Raw genomic sequence first — 21,234 nt, 5'->3', positions numbered from 1 at the left:
ATACTCTACGATATATATATACTGAATACTACAATGGAAACCTTTGAAAGCATTTTCTTCAAAAAACAGAAATGTGCCAAAATAAATGCTTCCTAATATTTAAGTATTCCATACTAACATGTGCAGCCCCAATTAGTTTTGCAAGATTGGGAACAGCATTAAATTACCTACCTTTGATGGTTTAAGTCTCGGAAGCCCAGTTCTATAAATCTTGAAGGGCCTTTCTCCACAGAAGTTAAATAATGTCAACAGTTTAGTAACAGTTTTGATAGGGAATAATTTAACAAAGCACAATATTTCAGCTAAAAACATGCAAATTTACAAAAGATAAATTTTCTTGAAGCTGCAAGATCTTAACTTATCTAGTATTGTAAGAAAGTACTAGCTCCTATGGAGAAAATGTCTAAATTGTACAATTAAAAAAAAAAATAGTCCCCCACACTTTTAAAAGCAAAGCTAGGCCAAAATTGAATTAAGAATCCACATTAAGTGCTAAAAAAAAAAAATCAGATGGAGTAGTTGTGAAAAAAAATTTTTAATTAAATTGCAAAAATATTATGAATACTTGCAACAAAAGCTTGTTACAATACAAATTTCAAGATATTACAGCTTCAAGAAGAAATGTAGAAACCCTTTGGTGGTTTCTTGTTTCTTGTATCTGCTTTAACAAAAATGTACAGAATTCAAAAAGGAGAAAAGAGAACAAAAAACCAAACAAAAACAACAAAAAAACCCCAACACCCCTGACTTACCACTGTTAGCTGCTAACATGTCAATCATTCGACCAGGTGTGCAAACAATAATTTCAGCACCTCTTTTCAGCTCAGCAATCTAATAAGAAAAGATGAAATCTTATAGTGTATTTATCACTAATTCTTCTTTACAGACTTGAAAATACTGACTGAGGTCCTTGCAGAGCTCCATAAGGTAAGACAGCCAGGTCTGATTAGAAGACACCAAAGCCTCCTGCTTAATTCTTTGGAATGCTGGAGCACTACTAAAGGAATAGGAAGCAGCAGAAAGACCACATGATGCTGTAACTTCGAAATCAATGAAAACCAGAGGTTTTTACCAATTTTAACTTGACACAACTCCGCAAAACCAAGAAAAAAATATGAGAGAGTAAATAAAGAAATTTGATAGATCAATGTTTTTCAAATTCAGATTTGTTTCCATTAGTGAATCACAAAATCAGTTAAGTCACAACCTGCATTTTAAAAATGAAATAGAATGGAAAACATCAGACTTTGTTAGACATCATAAAACTTTGTTTGACTTCCATATAAATATGCATGCATGTACCAGCTTATTTTGTAACTGTATTTACTATAGGCTACGGCCAAAAAAAGTGACACAGATATACTTAGAAAACTAAGTTCCAGTGTTTAAAATAGCATTGGGATAACAAAAGCAAATATTCCCAAGATGTGTCTAAAATCTGAGAAGACAAGTCCTCAGAGAGGGTTTTGGGGTTAAATATGTTCAGAAAATGCCACTTAATTTATTCCGTTTTTTTAAGCATCACAATATACATTAGCTTATTAACAACTAAGAAGTCTTGCAGGAAAGAAAATTTTAACTTTGCATAGTCCAACATTTCCAAAATTTATTTGACCACAGAACCCAGTATTTTTCCTTCTTCTAGTTAAAGCAAAATATCTGATGACTAGCATTCTTTAGAAGACACATGGAGAAATGCCAATCTAAAGAGAGTGAATGAAGGTATATTTAAATAATTCTCACTAAAATCATTTAAGAATGCAGATGAGAAACTCTGATATTAATACATCCCACTCAAAACCACCTTTTAAAGATATCATTTAGATTAGAGAAAATAAATGTTGGTCCAGGAATCATAGACCTAGATTCTAGGACAAACTCTTACTAAGCTAAAGACTCTGGTCAACTTAATCTTTCTGAACATCTGTAAAATGGAAAAAATAATCTGCTTCCTCGAGTGGGGAAAGACAAGCACAGGAAAGCTAAGATATGAAAATGACTCAAAAATTCTAAAATATAACTTTAACGTAATCCATTCTTACTATTATTTTCACACCTCATTTTAAAGATTTTAGAAGCAATCAATACAGAAAACACTAAAGCAAAAAATCACTTTTACATTATTGTCATTCAATTTTTAAAAAGACTGGAAAAACTGAATGTTCCTTTTATAACTACCTGCTCACTGATTCCTGTTCCTCCATAAACACAGACCACTCTAAGGCCCAAGGTCTTCGAAAACTTCTTGCATTCTTTAGTAATTTGTAAAGCCAGTTCTCGAGTTGGAGTCATGATGACAGCTGAAAAGATAAATATGTCAAAAGCCTAACCACCAAAATTCTTGAGAGGCTAAGCTTTATAGTGTTAAATTTAACCTCTGCAATCAAGTTCAGATCTTAGTCTAATTTTTGTTTTCATTTGTTTTATGCACCTTTGAAAATCCTATTTCAAAAGTTTTGTAATAGCAGAGATTGTGGTGAAGGATAATTTTAAGAAGGTTTTAAGAACATGCTATAGGAAAATAAGTGAGAGTTAAATACCTTACTCAACCATCAGGAAAATACTTGGTTGAAAAGAATGCAAATCATTCTCAACTGCAAATCACAGAGCAAAGATAATCAAGTGACTCACTGTGCTGAAGAGCCATGCCGTGGCTTCCGGAAACAACCTTGGTCTGAGGGGCACAGACAGAGGAGAAATATACTGTGCCCTCTGTTGCCAAGACAGGAGTTGAACAACTTTCCAAAACCCTACTCAAATTTGGAGAAGAGATCTCTGCCAAATGAATCAAGAAAACTGAATCTAAAGACCTAATCCTGAATGAAATGTTGGCACTACAGCCTTTTAAGGCCAAAAAAAAAAAAGAAAAGAAAAATACACTTCCCTACAATCTTCTATGTTGAGTTTATAGATCCACTGATATGGGCTAAGAACAAACCTCAACATAAATAAACAGATAGATGCACGAGGAGTCTACCTGCCGAGTCAGAGTTTAAAAACTGAGCTGTGCCAGGAGAGGCTGTTTTTGTACTTCTGAGATGTCACTCCAGAGCTCTGAAGATTCTCACTCCACCTGCTGGTAAGGGGAAATCAGCCCCAAAGTGCCAAATTTATAAAGGAAATGTACATAAAGACATCTTTATTGTTATAATTAACATTATAAAGCATCAGGTCTTTCTGATTAACTGACAACAAAGTTGTTAACTGAAAAAATAGTTTAATGAAAGGAACTGTACCTATTGGCCCCTCTCCTTCTTCTAAGGACCTCTGATCCATGATGTGTCTAAACATGGGCAACAGGAAGGCAATGGTCTTTCCACTTCCTGTCTTGGCAATACCAATCAAATCTCGTCCAGACATTATAGCAGGAATCGCCTGGGTTTGGATTGGCGTAGGCTTTTCATAACCATGCCTTAAAAAGCAAACCAAAGGAAGACAAGGTAAGAACTGTGATCTCTGGGTCCCTCAAACTGTAAAAGTTTTCCAAAATGTATATCCATACAATGAAAAGGAATGAAGTACTGAGACATTCTACATCATGGATGATGTAGAAATATTTGAAAATATTACGCTAATTGAAAGAAGCCAGTCACAAAAGACTATATTAGTATGATCTTATTTATATGAAATGTCCAGAATAGAAAAATCTATAAAAATAGTAGATGAGAGGTTGCCTAATGTGGAGGAGAAAGGAGAAACTGACTACTAATGGATCCAGGCCTCTTTTGGGGATAATGAAAATATTCTAAAATTAGATTATGGTAATGACTGCACAACTCCATAAATATACTAAAAATCATCAAATTGTAAACTTAAAGGGTAAATTTTATGGTATGTAAATTATATCTCAATAAAGCTGTTTAAGAAAAAATAATCAAGTTTTTCCATTAGAGTAAAAATGTAAGCAAAGGAATTATTTGTGTAAAGGGCTATTTTTAGTAGCAAGATATTGAAAAATGTGGACAACCACTGAACACTTACTTTTTGAGAGAATTTAAGATCTTCATAGAAATCCCACACTGAACCCAAGATTTAATTGGTTTGGGGCAACCTTTTCCCTTGACAGTAATGCCCTCCATTTCCAACCGAAATACATTCACCTCTACAAAACAAAATCCAGATTAAAAACTCTTAAATATTGTTCTATTAGTGCCTTCTACTTTTCAATGAGGCATGGTAAGATTAAGAATTTTCAATTCTTTTCTAGTGCTCCTGAAGATAATTCCATAGAAAAGCTACATGACAAAGCAATAAACAGCTCAGAGAGACAACTAAAGTGATTACTGTTGCAACCAATCGGGAACAAAAGAAACACTCCAATTTCTACAATTTGGCTTTCATTTTGACTTAAATTGTACCAGCAATAAAAGAACAATGATTGACAAGTAATATAACCACTTGTTCTTTAAGCAAGGGTTGCCCAGATTACCCTTATTCTATCAATATCACACAGGTTCACATTGGTTCCTAACTCTCAAATATAAGAAAAGGTTAACAATATTTTATTTGCTAACTTCACATGAAGAATATTTTCAATGCTAAAGATCTCAACTACATGAGCCCAACTAATTTTTGCTCATTTTTAAAAATGCTTCCAAAAACACACTAATTCCTCACTGCTCCAAATCTTTGCTGATGTTGTCCTACTCTCTAGAATGACTTCTCGCCTTCTAGTTCCCTCTCATTTCTCCAGGTAAGCCAGGCAAATTCCTCCTACTCATGCATCAACTCACAGGCCTATAAACATTCCTCCCAGACAAGGTGAAGTGCACTCCCTCTGTTCCCACAATAACCAATAAATGAATAAAAAATTCTACCCTCTTGAGACATTTTTGCCAGTTCTGGAACTTCAACATAAAAGTTTTTTCTGAATTGTTCATATTCAATTTTTCCATGATCCACTGGTTCTAGAAGCTTTCTCTGCTTTGTCTGATAACCTGTAAGGGCAGTCTGAAGATCAACTTCTTCCTCCTCTGAAGAATACTATAATTAAAAAAGAAAAATTAAGAGTTAAATGCATTACTACTTTCTCCTATGGGAAGAAATATTCCTAGTTTTAAAGATCCTCCTCTCCTAGAAAATATTCTTTGGCTTTTGCTTTATTTTCTGAATTTTCCAACTTAGTTTATTTTTTTCTTTGCCCTTATAGAAAGCTATAATACAATATAAAGCTAAAATTAAAAAATAATTTTAACATGGCTTTAAAAAAGTTTGCCTATAGTTTTCTCTATATAAATCTTTACAATGAGTGCTAATAGGAAAAAAATTTAATTTATTCTGTCACTTCATTTCTTCTCTCCCTATTCTATGTCTGGGATGAGCTGATGAGGGACAAGGGGGAATCAAAAAGTGGACATACACTTGTGCAGCAACACAGATGAACCTAGAGTATATCATACTATGTGAATTTAGTTAGAGAAAGACAAATATTATATGAGATCACTTATATGCGGAATCTAAAAAATAATACAAATGAATTTATTTGCAAAACAGAAACAGACTCACAGACACAGAAAACAAACTTAGGGCTATCAAAAGGGAAAGGGGAAGGGGAGGGATAAATTAGGAGTATGGGACTAACAGACACAAACTGCTATACATAAAATAAACAACAAGGATTCACTGTATAGCACAGGGAACTATACACAATATCATGTAATAACCTAAAATGGAAAAGAATCTAAAAAAAAACACATATATATACAGGTGTGTATATGTGTATGTGTATATATGTGTATATATACCTATAGATAGATATATCTGAATCACTTTGCTGTATACCTGAAACTAACACTGTATTATAAACCAACTATACTTCAATTTAAAAAAAAAAAAGTGGGCATACAGCAAGAGGTCAAAGATGTTAGAATGTTCTACCAATTTGAATATGCGGCTACAATACTGTTGAGAATAGCAAGAATTTCTCCTAAGAGTAACTGAAAAGCACACTTCCATCAATGCTTTCTTATAAATACTTCTAGGACAGTATCGTGAACAAAGTCAAAAATTAATGAAGGGGGCTTCCCTGGTGACGCAGTGGTTGAGAGTCCATCTGCCAATGCAGGGGACACGGTTTCGAGCCCTGGTCCAGGAGGATCCCACATGCCGCACAGCAACTAAGCCCGTGTGCCACAACTACTGAGCCTGTGCTCCAGAGCCTGCAAGCCACAACTCCTGAGGCCTGGGCGCCTAGAGCCCGTGCTCTGCAGCAAGAGAAGCCACTGCAGTGAGAGGCCCGTGCACCACAGCGGGGAGTAGCCCCCACTCACCGCAACTGGAGAAGGCCCGCGCACAGCAACAAAGACCCAATGCAGCCATAAATAAATAAATAAAAATTAATGAAGAATTACCTCCATGGCATCCTGGTCATTCTCCATTAGCTCACCTTTCTTCTTATCAGAATCTACGACTGCTTTTTTGGTTGTGACAACAGTGACAACTTTTGTGACTGTTGGCCCAGACTTCTAAAAAAAGAATATAAAACACTGTAAAGTTGAAACACAAATTATACACCAAATGAAACACAATGATAATTGTCACAACTTATAATTTGAATTAACTTAGTTGTTAGTGACAACCTAATGAAAAAACAAAAAGTAGTCTGCTTTCTCCTTACTGACTTGCTTGAATTAAAAAATGTAGGTACTTCCCTGGTGGTCCAGTGGTTAAGAATCCACCTTCCAATGCAGGGGATGTGGGTTTGATCCCTGGTTGGGGAACTAAGATCCCACATGCCGCAACTACTGAGCCCACGTGCCACAACTAGAGGAGCCCACACGCCGCAACAAAGATCCTGCATGCCAAAACTAAGACCCGACGCAACCAAATAAATATTTTTTAAAACTTAAAAAAAAAAAATGTAATACAATTCCATTATATTTTGTAACACATTAATATATAGATAATACAGTATATAATATATAATTGTATATAATATTATATAATATAATTTATTTTAAAAATACTACTAAATGGTACTTTTCACTCATTCAACAAGCCAAATACTATTCTGGGACCTCAGGATAAATCAATAAACAAGACAGGTATGGTAAAGATCACTGTTCTTGGGAAGTTTTTAGAAGAAGGAACAAACAATAAACACAACAAAAAATTAATTTATGTAATTTTTCAAAAGGTAATAAATGCTATTAAGAAAAAGAAAAACTAGAGTAAAGAGGATCAGGAGTATAAAAGATGGCAGTGCTGGAGAAGGACCTATTTAGGGCTTATTGAAGAGGACCTACTGAGAAGGCAGCAAGTAAGAAAAAATACTAAACAAAGATGATGGTAGTTAACAGTGACTTCTAAAAGAACATTTGCAGTTAAAGTTCACTAGTATCTCTGCTATTTAGAAAAGTATTGACACTTCTGAGATGGGGAAGGAAACAAAATCATTAACTTTATAAAGCCATGCATGTCAGTAGTAGGTCAATGCAACAATGAATTCAAGTTACCCAATTAGGAATGTAAATCTTTAAAAAGAGGAGAAAATTCCATACCTTTTCATTTCCCCCACCACCTTTCACACTTCTCATATTAAACTTTTTTACTTCCTCTTTCACTTCTTCCATGTAGGCATCTAATGGATCTAACTCCTCACCCTCCATTTCATTTCCTTCCTTTTCAGCCTCTGCAGGATCATCTTCATCATCTAAAATATTAGAATACACTTTCTTTGAATTTGTGTTTCAAAAGGAAATACTTCACAATGAGACCACACAACCCCCATTAAAGCCTTTTCTCTAACTATCCAAACACCTTCCTTACCAATTAACCCAGGCACAACGCAGTTCAAATACTCACACTGGCAAGGTTTTAAAGCCAGCAGGTATTAGTTTTGAATAATACTAATAATAAAAGAAATAAATTATAAATTATTAAACTGAAAAGAGGAAGAAAGACTAATATGTCTAAAAAATGGATCTCCAGTATTGCTTTACAACTACACTAGCAGAAGCAGAACTCTGCCTGCTAAAATGGTATGTTTATTTCTTGCAGTTATCTTTCTTTAAATCACACAAAGAAAACATAATAGCACATTCTTAATTAAAGACAATCTAATGTTCTTTATGTAACTAAGTTATCATCACCACTTAAAGGTAGAATCCATTCATCTATTTAGTTCAACTTTCACAGAAAATGAAAAATTCACAGGAATTTCCACAGAAAATGGAGCAAAATTCCCTTTTCCTATAATATCTCATACTCTTCCACTTTACTAAAATCTTAAACATCAATATCAGATGTGGAGGGGAAATATTTCTCTTATAATTTATGAAAAAACCAGAGGGACTTGAAAACATGCCCTTAACTTACCCTCATTACTAACATTTGAAGTAAAAAATTAAAGAGCTATTTACTGACTATGCCCATAAGCACCTAACTCTCCACTCTAAGGTAAAATCAGTGATCCTTACCGAACACTACTATACAATTTAAAATTTAATGCAAACATTAAAAGGGGCATTTAAAAATCTCAAAATGAACTTAGTGATTCCACTTCTAGGTATATACCCAAAAGAAGTGAAAGTTGGGACTCAATCAGATATTTGCACACCAATTCTCATAGAAGCATTATTCACAATACCCAAAAGATGGAAACTTATATATGCAGCAACAGATGAATACGTAAACAAAATGCAGTATATATGTACCATGTAATACCATCCAGCCTTAAAAAAGAAGGAAATTCTGATACATGGTACAACATGGATGAAACTTGAAGACACTCTGCTAAGTGAAATAAGCCAGACACAAAAAGACAAATATTGTATGATTCCACTTATATGAGGTACCTAAAACAGGCAATTCACAGAATCAGAAAGTGGATTAGAAGTTACCAGAAATGGGGGGGAGGGGGACAGGATGGAGAATTATTGTTGAATGAGGTACAGAATTTTTGTTTAGTTCTGGAAATGGACAGTGGTGATGGTTGCACAACACTGTGAATGTGCTTAATTGTCACTGAATTGTACACTTAAAAACAGTTAAAATAGTAAACATTATGTATATTTTTCCACAATAAAAATGGCCTATTACTCATAATTCTAGAATATTCTACATGAATTGTTATATAGTCTATTAGTCTAACAACTCAATATACCATCATCATCTTCTAAACTCCATTTTTTCCCTTGTTTCATCTCTTCAATTTCCTTTTTCAGTTCCCCTATGTTTTCCATGGCCTTTTTACGTTGCTCTTCCCGCCATTTCTCTACCCTTTCTTTTCGCTTTCTCATTTCTTCTTCTAGCTTATTCTGGTCAAAGTTCTTGGGAGAAAAATAAAAAGAAATAGAGAGAGGGAAATAAGGATCAACAATTTTACTCCAAGTGACATTCCAGGTAACTTCTCCAAAGTATAAAAAAAGGAAAAATAGATGTACACAAAACTCCTAAATTTAGACCAGATTTAGATCACACATCTTTTAAATATATTCAGGAATAAATTAGCAAAATGAAATCACAATAAAAAGCATCTTCAACTAAGAAAGCAGACAGACTTCAAACACCATAAATTAATCTCATTTTAGTTACAAGCAATATGCACATATGAATTCAATTTCTCCAAGTGGAAACTAAATGAACTAGCAAGCAAAGTTCCCTAGTTATTAGTTATTCTCAATTTTAAATCCTCCAAACTCCTCCAAGATTGCCTCCATTTTAAGCAATTTTCTATTACAAATTACTGAGTAAATGAAAGCTATTTATCAACATGATTAAGGAGTTTTGATCTTTTAGCCTTTAGGTCTAGGTTTCCCAGGAACAGCCATTCTAAAGCCTGTATCAAGATTATTAATAATACTCTTAAAAGGAGAGAGCAAATCATTTGCACAGTCATAATCAGGGACTTAAAGATTAAGCATTATAGAAATCAAAATTTTAGACACGCTACCTTACAGGTAGGTATGGAAATACACATGTATAAAAGTCAAAGAAAATATTAATAAATTATAATGATGATGGCATTTTGGGCACCTGGGATTACAGAGAATTATTTCTGACTTTCCAAGTATTTTACAATACGGTTATATTATGTTTGTATTTTTAAAATAAGTTTCTTTCTTAAACAAACAAAAAGCTTTGCTCCTGAATTTATATCCTTTATAAATTTATCCTTTATAGATCCTTTATAATAATTCCATCCTCTCTGAAGATGAGCCCCAGAAAGCTTATGTTTTTCTCAAGATCACTGACTCATTCAAGACTAGTAAAAACTAGATCAGAAACCAGACTCCCAGACTTCTTGTGTTATAACTTTTCTTAGATACACTGCTCAGAAAGCAGGTCCCTTAAAAAAAAAAAAACACTAAACAAATAGAACTCACACACACAAAAAAAGAAAAACAAGTGAAGCTATAATATATTCTAAAACGGGTAAAAGATATGACTAGGCATTCAAAGAAAAGTGCAAATAGTAAATAAACTGAAAATACCTTATTTAATTATTAGTTTACATTATGTTCATAGCATTTAAAAATATTTACTCATATTTAAAGATATGCAACTCAAAATAACAAGAAACCAATTACACTGGCAAAAATTAAATTTTGAAATACCCATGTTAGCAAGAATGTGAAGAAACAGACATTTTCATACGTCTAAAATCCTAAAATTTATACAACTTTTTTGGAGAGCAATTTGATACTATTCATCAAAATGTTAAATGTATACAGACAGCCCTCTGTGTCTGTGAGATCACATCCTCAGAATTCAACAAACTGTGGATCAGAAGTATTTAGGAAAAAAAATTCCAGAAAGTTTCAAAAATCAAAACTTGAATTTGCCCCATGCTGGCAACTGTTCACATAGCATTTACATTATGTTTACAACTACTCACACAGCATTTACGTCATATTAGGTATCATAAGTACTCTAGAGATGACAATGTATGCGGGGAGGATATGCGTAAGTTATACTACATCATTTTATATAAGGGACTTGAACATCTGAAGACTTTGGTATCTGCAGGGATCCTGTAACCAATCCCCCTAGGATACTGAGGGAAAGCTATATACATATACCCATTGACAAAGTCATTTATTTTACTGATACCAATTTACCCTATACTATATTCACAAAACACATGAGTACAAGGATTAATATACCACTGTTTATAACTACAGACTGGAGACAGCCTAAATATCCATCTACCTTTTTTCAACAAAACACTATGCAGGCATTACAAACAACAAGCTCTACCTCTGTAAGCAGCTATAGAAAGATATCCAATATTTAACAAATGAAAACAGAAAGGCATTCTACTTCTTAAGTTAGATAGTTCATATATAGCTATTTATTACCTTAAGACCTTATATATTGATAAAATAATTCATAATTTAAAAGTGACAAAAAGCAAGGCACAGAATAGTGCATATAGTATGATCACATTTTGCACATAAAATTAGATAATTTGTATAGATATGCAACTTTTTTCTGAAAAATTTTCTCATGGGACAACTATTATTTTACCTGTTTATTTCACAAATCTATTATCATTTACTTAAAAATAAAACACACAGCATTAAAAAACAAGAATTTGTCACTATAGAAACAAATTTGATATTACACGATTACTTATGTTAGAAAACATACACCGGCATCCTTTTCTTTTTCATCCTCTTTGTCATCTTTGTCTTTTTTCTTCTCTTTAGAACTTTCCCCACTATCTGTTTTCTCTTTGGACCTAGACCTACCAAAAAAGAGACAGAAAGAGAGGGACATCATCTATTTGTTTTTGGAAACATTAATTTTAGAATACTTAGACTTATATTTTACTTTTTATGTAAGAAATAAACTTCCAAGGGTCAACTGAATTTTTATATACCATTAATAAACACTTTGGAAATAAAATGAAGAATTAATCCCATGACACTAACTGCAAATATTATTAGATATCTGGAAATTGACCAAAGGAAAACTGGACACAGCATATAAAAATAATTACAAAATTTAAATAACAAAGTTAAAATTTAACAAATGGAGAAATACACGAAGACACTAATAGTCTACAAGCCAATTGATATATGTAATAATATTTAAAATCCCAACAGGCTTGCATTTTGACCCTACTTAGGGCATCTAATAATGAATAAAATCCCATAATTGTAATGTAATCAAATTAGTTGACCTTTTTCCCTCCTTTATGATTGGTGCTTTTTAAAGCATCTTAGAAATTTTTCCAACTTTGATGAAGATACTCAAGAGGTAAAGAAGATATTCTCGGGCTTCCCTAGTGGCCCAGTGGTTGAGAATCCGCCTGCCGATGCAGGGGACGCGGGTTCGTGCCCTGGTCCGGGAAGATCCCACATGCCGCGGAGCGGCTGGGCCCGTGAGCCATGGCCGCTGAGCCTGCGCGTCCGGAGCCTGTGCTCCGCAACAGGAAAGGCCACAACAGTGAGAGGCCCGCGTACCACAAAAAAAAAAAAAAACAAAAGAAGATATTCTCTAGTACAAGCTCCTAAAAAGTTTATAGCTTTGCCATCTAATTTGGTTTTTAATCTGTTTGGAAATGCTTTTTGCACACAGAATGAGGTAGCTAGTCCTATTTTATTAAAGGATAGCAAATGTCCCTAATACCATTTATTGGAAAAACTTTTTCCTACTATTTATAATGTCACCCCTGTCATTTATCAAATGACCTTATATGCGTGGATCTGATTCTGAGTTCTTTATATGGTTCCAGTGATCTACTTGTCTCTCCTTACAATAAAGCAACACTCTTAATTTCTATAACTTTATGACAAGTCTTGATACCTGGTAGTGCAAGCCCTCATAACTTGTGCTTCAAAAGTGTTTATGCCCTTTGCATTCCTAATTTTATAATCAGTTTATCAAATACTTTTCTATTCATGTCTGCTATGAACTTTTAAACATCAATGTATGTTGAAGTTAATAAGATGCTTTTCCTGAATCTACTTAGATAACCAAGACTTTTCTACTTGAATCTTATTAATGTAAAGGATCATACTGATTGATTTTCCAATGTTAAACCAACCTTCCATTCCTGGAATACATCCAACTAGTTTATGATTGTATTATCTTTTTTATATACTGTTAAAAACAGCATGCTAATCCTTTATGTTTAGACTGAGTATAGCCTATAATCTTCTTTTTTCATACTGCCCTTGTCAGGTTTTCCTCAATCATCTTATTAATTTTCTTCATTTTATGAATGTTTCTTCTTTCTTAAGTCTTTGTTCCTCAAAAGTATCATTACAGAGTAAAGACAAACCAGAGTAATATATCTGCCCCTCACATAAATGATAAAAACTATCCAGAATATTTAAAAACAAAAACCCCCTATAAATTAATTTTTTTTTTTTTTTTTTTTGCAGTACACGGGCCTGTCACTGTCGTGGCCTCTCCCATTGTGGAGCACAGGCTCCGGACGCGCAGGCTCAGCGGCCATGGCTCACGGGCCCAGCGGCTCCCCGGCATGTGGGATCTTCCCAGACCGGGCACAAACCCGTGTCCCCTGCATCGGCAGGCAGACCTCAACCACTGCGCCACCAGGGAAGCCCTATAAATCAATTTTTAATGACAGAAACAACCCAATAGGAAAATGAGCAAAACATTTAAACATGTACTTTAGAAAAGAGGAAATCTGAATGACCAAGAAACACATGAAAAAGTGTTCAACTTCATTAGTAATCAAGGAAATGCAAATTAAAACCACAATGATATTGCTATTACATGTCTAACAAATAAACAAAAATTAAAAGGACTGACAATACCTAATACTGGCAAGGGTATGGAGGGATACAATTCTCATATACTGCTGGAAGTATAATTAGTACGAACTCCTTGGAAAGCATTTTGGATTACTTAGTTGAAATGAAGCTACGTTTATTCTATGACCATGTAACTTCACTCCTAGACATATACCCAAGGGAAACTCATACACATGTATACTAGGATATATATACAAATATGTTCATAATAGCCCCAAAGTTAAAACAACCCAAACATCCATCTCAGTAGAATGGGTAAATAAATAGTGGTATATTTATACCACAGAATAGTGTTCAGCAATAAAAATAAACTACTGTTATGAGCAACACAGATAACTCTCAAGGCTGAGCAAAAACGCAAAAGAAGACAAGACTCATTCATGTAAAGTTAAAAAACATATAAATCTAGACCATTCTTTTTCCAGTTATACACACAGGTGGTATAACTATAAGGAAACAATAAGGACACAAATTACTAGCACAAAAGTCAGGAGTGATTTTATATACGGAAGGAGGGAGCTGGGTTAGAGAAAGGACATGGAGGGCTTCCAGGGGTACTGAAAATGTTCTATTTCTTGACTTTGGTGGCGGTTACATGGATCTTGCTTTATAGTTATTTAATAAGCTGCATGTTTATATTTCCCTCATTTCTCTGAATTTATATTTTAAAATTTAAAATAATCCCAATGGGCATTATTACACTGATCTTGACAAAATAAAAGTAAAATTTATAAAGTAAAATAAATGACATGGCAAAAATCCTCATTAAGTAATATGGAGAAAACAGAGAAAACAGAACAAATCCATACATCCCATGACACCACTTTAGAAACAATAGGCAAAGAACAAACCACTAACAAGAGAAACAAAAAGAGTAAACATATTATGTCTAATAGACATAAATAATATCTCAAAATTGAATGGTACTAACATCTTAAGGAAACAGGTACATTTAACTTACAAAAGCAAAGTTCACCCATTATGAATAGCAATTCAGCAATACATACCATGAGTAAAAAAGTTATTTGTCAATCAACATCGGAAATGCCAAGAAAGTAATTTCAAAGGAAAAAACATAGTTCCCACAAAGATGTATATAAAATGCATTTCTGACCATTAATAGCAGATATTAAATTTAAAAAATGCATTATGAGTGTTAAAACTAATAGAATCTAGCATTTTCTAAAAGCATTACAAGCTTTATAACCTATTGAAATAATTCAGCTAACAGCTCATGGCAGCAGCCAAATTCAGTATTTATAAAGATTTTTTTAAAAAACTGTAGGAAAGGGAGTCAGTTCCCAACCTACCTATTCTCAGCTTTCTTGCTTTTATTGCCAGGACTGGAGGATCTGGATCTCCGGCCCCGGCTTCTACTCCTCGAACGTCTCCTGTCTCGACTTCGAGATCTTCTTCGCTCTCGACTTCGATCTCTCTCTCTGCTTCTGGAACGCCTGAAAGGGGACACTTTATTTATTCTATGACCAAGTGGAACGTCTACTTTAGACCATGGTTCTGCCTCATGTTGAAAGAAGCTCCTTAATTATTACCATTATTAAAGACAGATTTCAATTAAGTATCAAATCAGCTAAACAGGGAACAAGTAAAGCCAGTCCTTACAAGTGGTCAATGAAATAAATGATACTAATTTCAAAGTGATGTTTGTGGAAAAACAGGAAATATGTAACAAGAGCTGTTTGAAATTTATGACCTATAGCAGAAAACCTAAATTTCAAACACAGCCGAAACCTAAGTATAAGGATGGGCAGAATGGGGCTATGGAAAGATCACAGATATGAAAATTAGGAGACAAGAATTTCTACCCTGGTACTACTAATTAGTGACATACATAGGGCAGATCAACTCTCTGGGTCTCAGTTTCCTCATCTGTAAAATATGGAGACTTCACCAAATAATCGCAAAATCCTTCTTGCTCTAAAATCTTGTGATTTTTTCACACCAAAAAGTCAAAGACCAAATCTTAAATGACCAATTTCACTTAACAAGTACTTGACTGAATTGTATGAAACTGTTCCTGGTACCACATAATATAAAATTGAATAAGTTAGCATTATCCACATTGTTACGGGTGAGTATTTTCCCTAAGTACCAGGTGACACTTTTGCAATCTCTCCTTCCAATGCCTGAAAAAGATAAAGTCAAAGTTCTTTCTGTGATCAGTTCACAGCACCTGTATAACCTTGTCTTCTTTCCCATTTTAATGAGAAACTTTATTAGAAATCTTTTTTTGGTGTGGGGAAGATTATTTTTATTTAGAGACTGTTTTCTACCTCCAGAAAAGTTATGGCTGCTTGGGTGGTACCATGGAATATTTAATCAAGTTTTAAAAAATTAGGATGTTCTTTGGTTAAATCTAAAAAAGTTCTTTAAAATAGTTTCAAACAGAGTATGGAGATGGCTCTGCCCTGTTTCCTTCTCCTGTCAGCTCTAGCGGTTGCTCTGAACACAGGGGTCAGCTTTCTAGGGACAGGATTAGACTAGAACCCCCCTGATGGCATATTACCTTAGCTTTTACTTCACTGTTTGAAAATGACAGTGGAAGGGGGGGGGGAAATACCGTTTGAAAGTTTTTGTTCTAGGCAAATCACTTCTGTACCTAATCAAACAAGCTGGGGTTAAAGCAGAGGGCCTGCAAAGGGGTCACTAAATTCTAGTCCAGAATTTTTGAAGAAACCTGATTGAGCTGAGAAGGTCCAATTTATCAAGAGTCCTGTGGAGATTAATGTCTTACCTCAGACGCTTTCTGTCTCTTGACCGAGATCTTCTTTTATCCCTGCTACGAGACCTCTCTCTCCTTCTATCTCTATCCCTGCTTCTAGACCTTCTGTCATCTCCACGTTTACTTCTTTTGTCTGAGGGTGAGCGACTTCTAGATCGACTTCCAGAGCGTCCCCGTGATGCTGATCGCTTCCGATAGTGGCTAGATTATTAAGTTAAAGATCAAGCTTAGCAAACACAGCTTCTATTACATTTTATTTATTTTATTATTTTCTTTAAAAAATCTCAGCAGATAAATTAAACATTGAAAGAACTTCTTATATGTAAACTTTTTTTAAATTAGGGGGAAAGAATAAACTCTTCTGCTACAGCACACTGTCCTGAAAAAGAAGGAAGGACAGTAAGCCAAAGAGACCAAGTTCCTGCCTTTGGGCCTCAAGCAGCTTGCATTCTGGTAAAGGAAGAGAGGACTGGCAAGTAAAGAAATAAGTATATGTATTTGGTGCTACGGAGAAAAACAGATGAAAGTAAAAGGAAAAAGAGAGACAGTGGGAGGTAGGAAGTTTGCTCCTTTACACCAAGTGATTCGAGAAGGCCTCACTAATAAAGTGCCATTTCAGAGGTTTGAAGGAAGTAAAGGAAGGAACCATGGAGATATGTGAGGGAGAAACTTTCCAGGCAAAAGGCACAGTAAGTGCAAAGACCCTGAAGACGAACCTTGATTGGTTTGTTTAAGGAACAGCAAGGAACCAGATGTGACTGGAGTTGAATGAGTGAGAGAAAGTGTCATGAGATGAGGTCAGAGGTACAGCATGGTAGCCAAATGTGGAGAGCCTTATAGGCCATTATAAGGACTTTCTCTTTTACTTTGAGAAAAGATGAGAAGCTATTGGAAGATTTTAAGCAGAGGAGTGACATAACCTCCCTACTATTTTTAAAGCATTACTCTGGCTGCTGAGGGGAGAACAAACCAAAGAAAGGCAAGGACGGAAGCAGGGAAAACAGGTAGAATGCTACAGCAATCGTCCAAGTAAGAGACAGCGTTGGCTTGGATCAGAATGTCACATGTAGAGTTGCTGAGAAGTGTCAAAATCTGGATATTTTAATGACTAATTAAATGTCAAGTGCAACAGCAAATCTAGTACACAAGCCAGGAAAGGCAGAGAAGTGGGGGAGAAGGCTGAAGAGATGGAAAGGACCTTCTTGGGAAGGGCCCTGAAGGTTGTGCTGAAGAGTCTCACTTCATCTTGGAAGCAGTAAGAACCAACAGACATGAAAGCAAGGAAATGACATAATCTTATGTTAATTTCAGAAGTGTCACTCTGGCTGCAGTGCGGAATCAACTGGGAGAGCAAGATCGGAGGAAGGTAACTTGAGGCAGGTGTAACAGTCTGAGTAATAAATGATTAGGGCCTGAATTAAGTCAGGGAGAGCAGGAATGGTGACAGGGTGCAGTATCTAACTGGATGTAGGCGGCAAGAGAGAAGAATCAGTCAAATAAATATCACTTCCAGGTTTCTGGTCTGGGTGGCCAGGTGAACAGCAATGCTTTCACAGAGATTTAAAAGACCTTTACACGAATTTTCTGTAGTTATGGAAATACTCGTTATCCAGGTGATGTTTACGCGGTTCATATATGAGCTAAATTTCACCAAGCTCTACCCTTAAGCGTTGACCATTTCCCTGAATATTAATTATACCTCAGTAAACTACTATTACCTTACTTATTTATTATCTATATCCTATATATAAATGATCTTTCAATCACAGCTAAACATTAAGCAAATACGCACATTTAAGATTAAAACTCAAGGTCCCAAACCATGTAACAATCTGAAATGTTGAAGAGCTATCAGAGTTCTAATAAGACCTCCCAGTTCTCAGTTTAAAAAGGATAAAAAACACATAATAAAGAAATTTTAAATCTATGTGCGAAATAAATGCCCAGGCAACAAGCATTTATTGTAGCCCAAAACAAACCTAGTCACGTAGTATTTATTGTAGGAGATGTAAAAATGTTTGGCCACACGCTCCTTTCAATTTAAGAAAATACCACACGCGCACAAAAAACTAAAGTAGAGAGCGACGGGGGCCAAAGAAATGTTGCAAATGCGAAGTGGTGAGAAATTCAACTGGGATCGCTATTGACTAAGGCGATCCGGGTAACCTCCGCGGAAATGGCGGGATGTAGTTGACGTCCCGGAGGTGTGTTCCCGCTCCAAGGGCTCGAACCGGCCGATGGCCGTGCAAGGAAACCCTGTGCCCGCCGCCGACCCAAGAACACCCACTGCCTCAGCCGAGGTCCCCTTGCCCCTCTAGTAGCCGCGGGCAGCGCTGGCCGCACGTGGGGCCGCACCGGGCCAGGCCCGGCCCCGCGGCCACCTCGACTCCCGCCTGAGGAAGGGACTCGCCCGCCCAGCGCGCCGGCTCACCGTGACTCCCGGCCCATGCCGCAGGCCGCGGGAAAGCAGCGCCCTTCGGGACCACGCTCAGGAAAACCGGACAAAGTAGGAGGCCGCACAGCCCTCAGCACGCCGGGCGAGGAGCAGCACTAACAAGCCGCAGCAGCCAGAGCAGCAGCCACTATCCGAACGCGGCCAACAAAAACAGGACGTGCTGGCGCCAGCGGCAGGAGGAAGGAAAAAGCGGGCCGGAAGCAGCTATCGCTCCACAACGCCCCCTCTCGGCTGGAGGCCGCACAGTGCCGGCTGCGCCTAAAGAGGTTGCCTCGGCCGGGTTTTCCCAGCACAGCCGCGGAAGCCCCCGCGCCCTGGGGCGCTAGAGGGTGGTGCCTCAGCCATGAAAGCCCTGAGAGGGTCTTTCCTACAGCGGGCACTGAAACGCCATAAGCAACCCCGAGCTGTCCCAGGAAGTGTACTGACATCTAAGGGATGCTACAAACATCTCCATTCACTCTCATCATTTCTACATGCATTCATTTAAACATATTGTTAACGTGTCAGGCATGTTCTACCTTTCAACGAGCTTTCAATCTCGTGGCAGATATAAGCATTAACAAAAACACAAGCAGATGTAATATAACAGAAAAGAGATTCTACCATAGGAAAGGGGTTCAGAAAAAGAGTTCCCTAAGGAAGTGACCTTTGAGGTATGATTTGAAGACTGAGTAGGAGTTAACTTGGTGAAGAGGACGAAGAGCTAAAAATACGTTACATAAGATTATGGTTCTCAACATTGCCTGCGCTTGGGAAATACACATATAATAAAATAAAAATACATATACGGATGCGTGTGTCCCATTCTGGTACTCTGATTTGATTGGCCAGGAGTGCTTCCAGTGCACTGGGAATTTTAAAGCTTCCCAGGTGATTCTGAACTACAGTCCGGTCAAGGCGAAGAACGACTCACCTAGTGGAACTTACGCTGCAATGTTGAGTTGTTTTAGCAGAAAGCTGTAAAGGAGTTGGGGACAGGCTCTCACTTACTTTACGTGCCTCTGTACTATTTTATGTTCTTACACATAAGAATGATAGAAAAGTTCCATATTTTGACTGTGGCAGTCATTGCATGGATGTTTGTCAAGATTCATTGAACTGTACGTTTTATCTTTATTGTTATTTTTTTTGGCCGTGCCCCACAGCCTGCGGGATCTTGGCTCCCCAACCCGGGGCCCCTGCAGTGGAAGCGTGGAGTCCTAACCACTGGACGGCCAGTGAGTTCCCTAACTGTATGCTTTAAATTGGTGTGTTTTATTGTATGTAAATCTTACCTCGATAAATTTGAATTTTTTTAAAATGAAACAAACAAGTTTAAGACTCTAAGACTGGCTTCTACTCTTCCTCTGTGATTTATTGCCCACCTGTGGCTGCAGGGCAGACCATGCCAAGGGTAAGGAAGGCCTGAGCCAATATATGACAGAATGGACACCAATGAGGGTCAGGTATGAGAGCCATTGTAAATTGCTTGTATGTGGGCTGAAGGTAAGGAGTGTGCAGACACTGACAAGTGGTCAGATTCTGGATGCATTCCACAGGCAGCTTTCCAAACACTAATTGATAAAATGGATGTGAACTGCAAGGGTAAGAGATGAATAAAGATGACTCCCAGGTTTTGAACAGAGCTACTCTGGATTGTGGTGAATTTGTGGAGATGAAAAAGGCCTGGGTGCAGCAAATTTGGTGGGAAAAGGAGAAAATCAGTGTTTCTGCCTACTAGATATCCAGGAGATAATGGCTGAAAGGAAATATATGAGTCTGGAGTTCAAAGGAGAAATAGAGATTGGAGAGATAAGGGTCATAAGCACTTTATAGAATGTATAATACAGATCTTCCTCAACTTAGGATGGGATTACATCCTGATAAACCCATCGTAAGTTTAAAATACTGCAAGTGGAAAATGAATTTTAATATACCTAACCTACCCATCATAACTTAGCCTAGCCTACCTTAAACGTGTCAGAACACACACATTAGCCTGCAGTTGTGCAGAATCATCTAACACAAAGCCTATTTTATAATAAAGTGTTGAATATCTCATGTAATTTATTGAATACTATACTGAAAGTGAAAAGCAGAACGGTTTTAAGTGGATCATCATGGACTGGGATCTGCAGCTCTCTGCATCATGGACTGGGAGCTGCAGCTCTCTGACACTGCCCAGCGTCAGTAGGGAGTATCATACTGAAGATGGCTAGCCCAGGAAGAGATCAAAATTCGAAATTCAAAGCACGGTTTCTAACGAATGTGTCACTTTGACACCACCATAAAGTCAAAAAATTGTAAGTCAAACCACTCTAACTCAGGGA

At 36.5% G+C, this 21,234-nt stretch overlaps 1 protein-coding gene across 5 annotated transcripts in view; it reads right to left on the bottom strand.

Moving 5' to 3' along the window:
* Positions 1 to 19,115, bottom strand: part of DDX46 (DEAD-box helicase 46) — a 53,053-nt gene extending 33,938 nt beyond the window's left edge. For all 5 annotated transcript variants that reach the window (XR_010840241.1, XR_010840242.1, XR_009335264.2 and 2 more), the window contains exons 1-12: positions 18,902 to 19,115; positions 16,483 to 16,671; positions 15,041 to 15,184; positions 11,593 to 11,689; positions 9,104 to 9,269; positions 7,500 to 7,651; positions 6,351 to 6,464; positions 4,818 to 4,983; positions 3,982 to 4,102; positions 3,237 to 3,412; positions 2,179 to 2,300; positions 753 to 831 (exon numbers count right to left, since the gene is read on the bottom strand). Coding sequence is in view for 2 of the 5 variants with exons in the window: in XM_059059913.2 (XP_058915896.1) it covers positions 753 to 831; positions 2,179 to 2,300; positions 3,237 to 3,412; positions 3,982 to 4,102; positions 4,818 to 4,983; positions 6,351 to 6,464; positions 7,500 to 7,651; positions 9,104 to 9,269; positions 11,593 to 11,689; positions 15,041 to 15,184; positions 16,483 to 16,671; positions 18,902 to 18,918 (1,543 nt within the window). In the remaining 3 variants the exon portion in view is untranslated. The remainder of the gene's footprint in view (positions 1 to 752; positions 832 to 2,178; positions 2,301 to 3,236; positions 3,413 to 3,981; positions 4,103 to 4,817; positions 4,984 to 6,350; positions 6,465 to 7,499; positions 7,652 to 9,103; positions 9,270 to 11,592; positions 11,690 to 15,040; positions 15,185 to 16,482; positions 16,672 to 18,901) is intronic.
* Positions 19,116 to 21,234: the final 2,119 nt, after the last annotated feature.

The sequence above is a fragment of the Kogia breviceps genome, chromosome 4, assembly GCF_026419965.1.
Source record: "Kogia breviceps isolate mKogBre1 chromosome 4, mKogBre1 haplotype 1, whole genome shotgun sequence".
Lineage (NCBI taxonomy): Eukaryota > Metazoa > Chordata > Mammalia > Artiodactyla > Physeteridae > Kogia > Kogia breviceps.
This window is presented reverse-complemented; position numbering and strand designations above follow the sequence as displayed.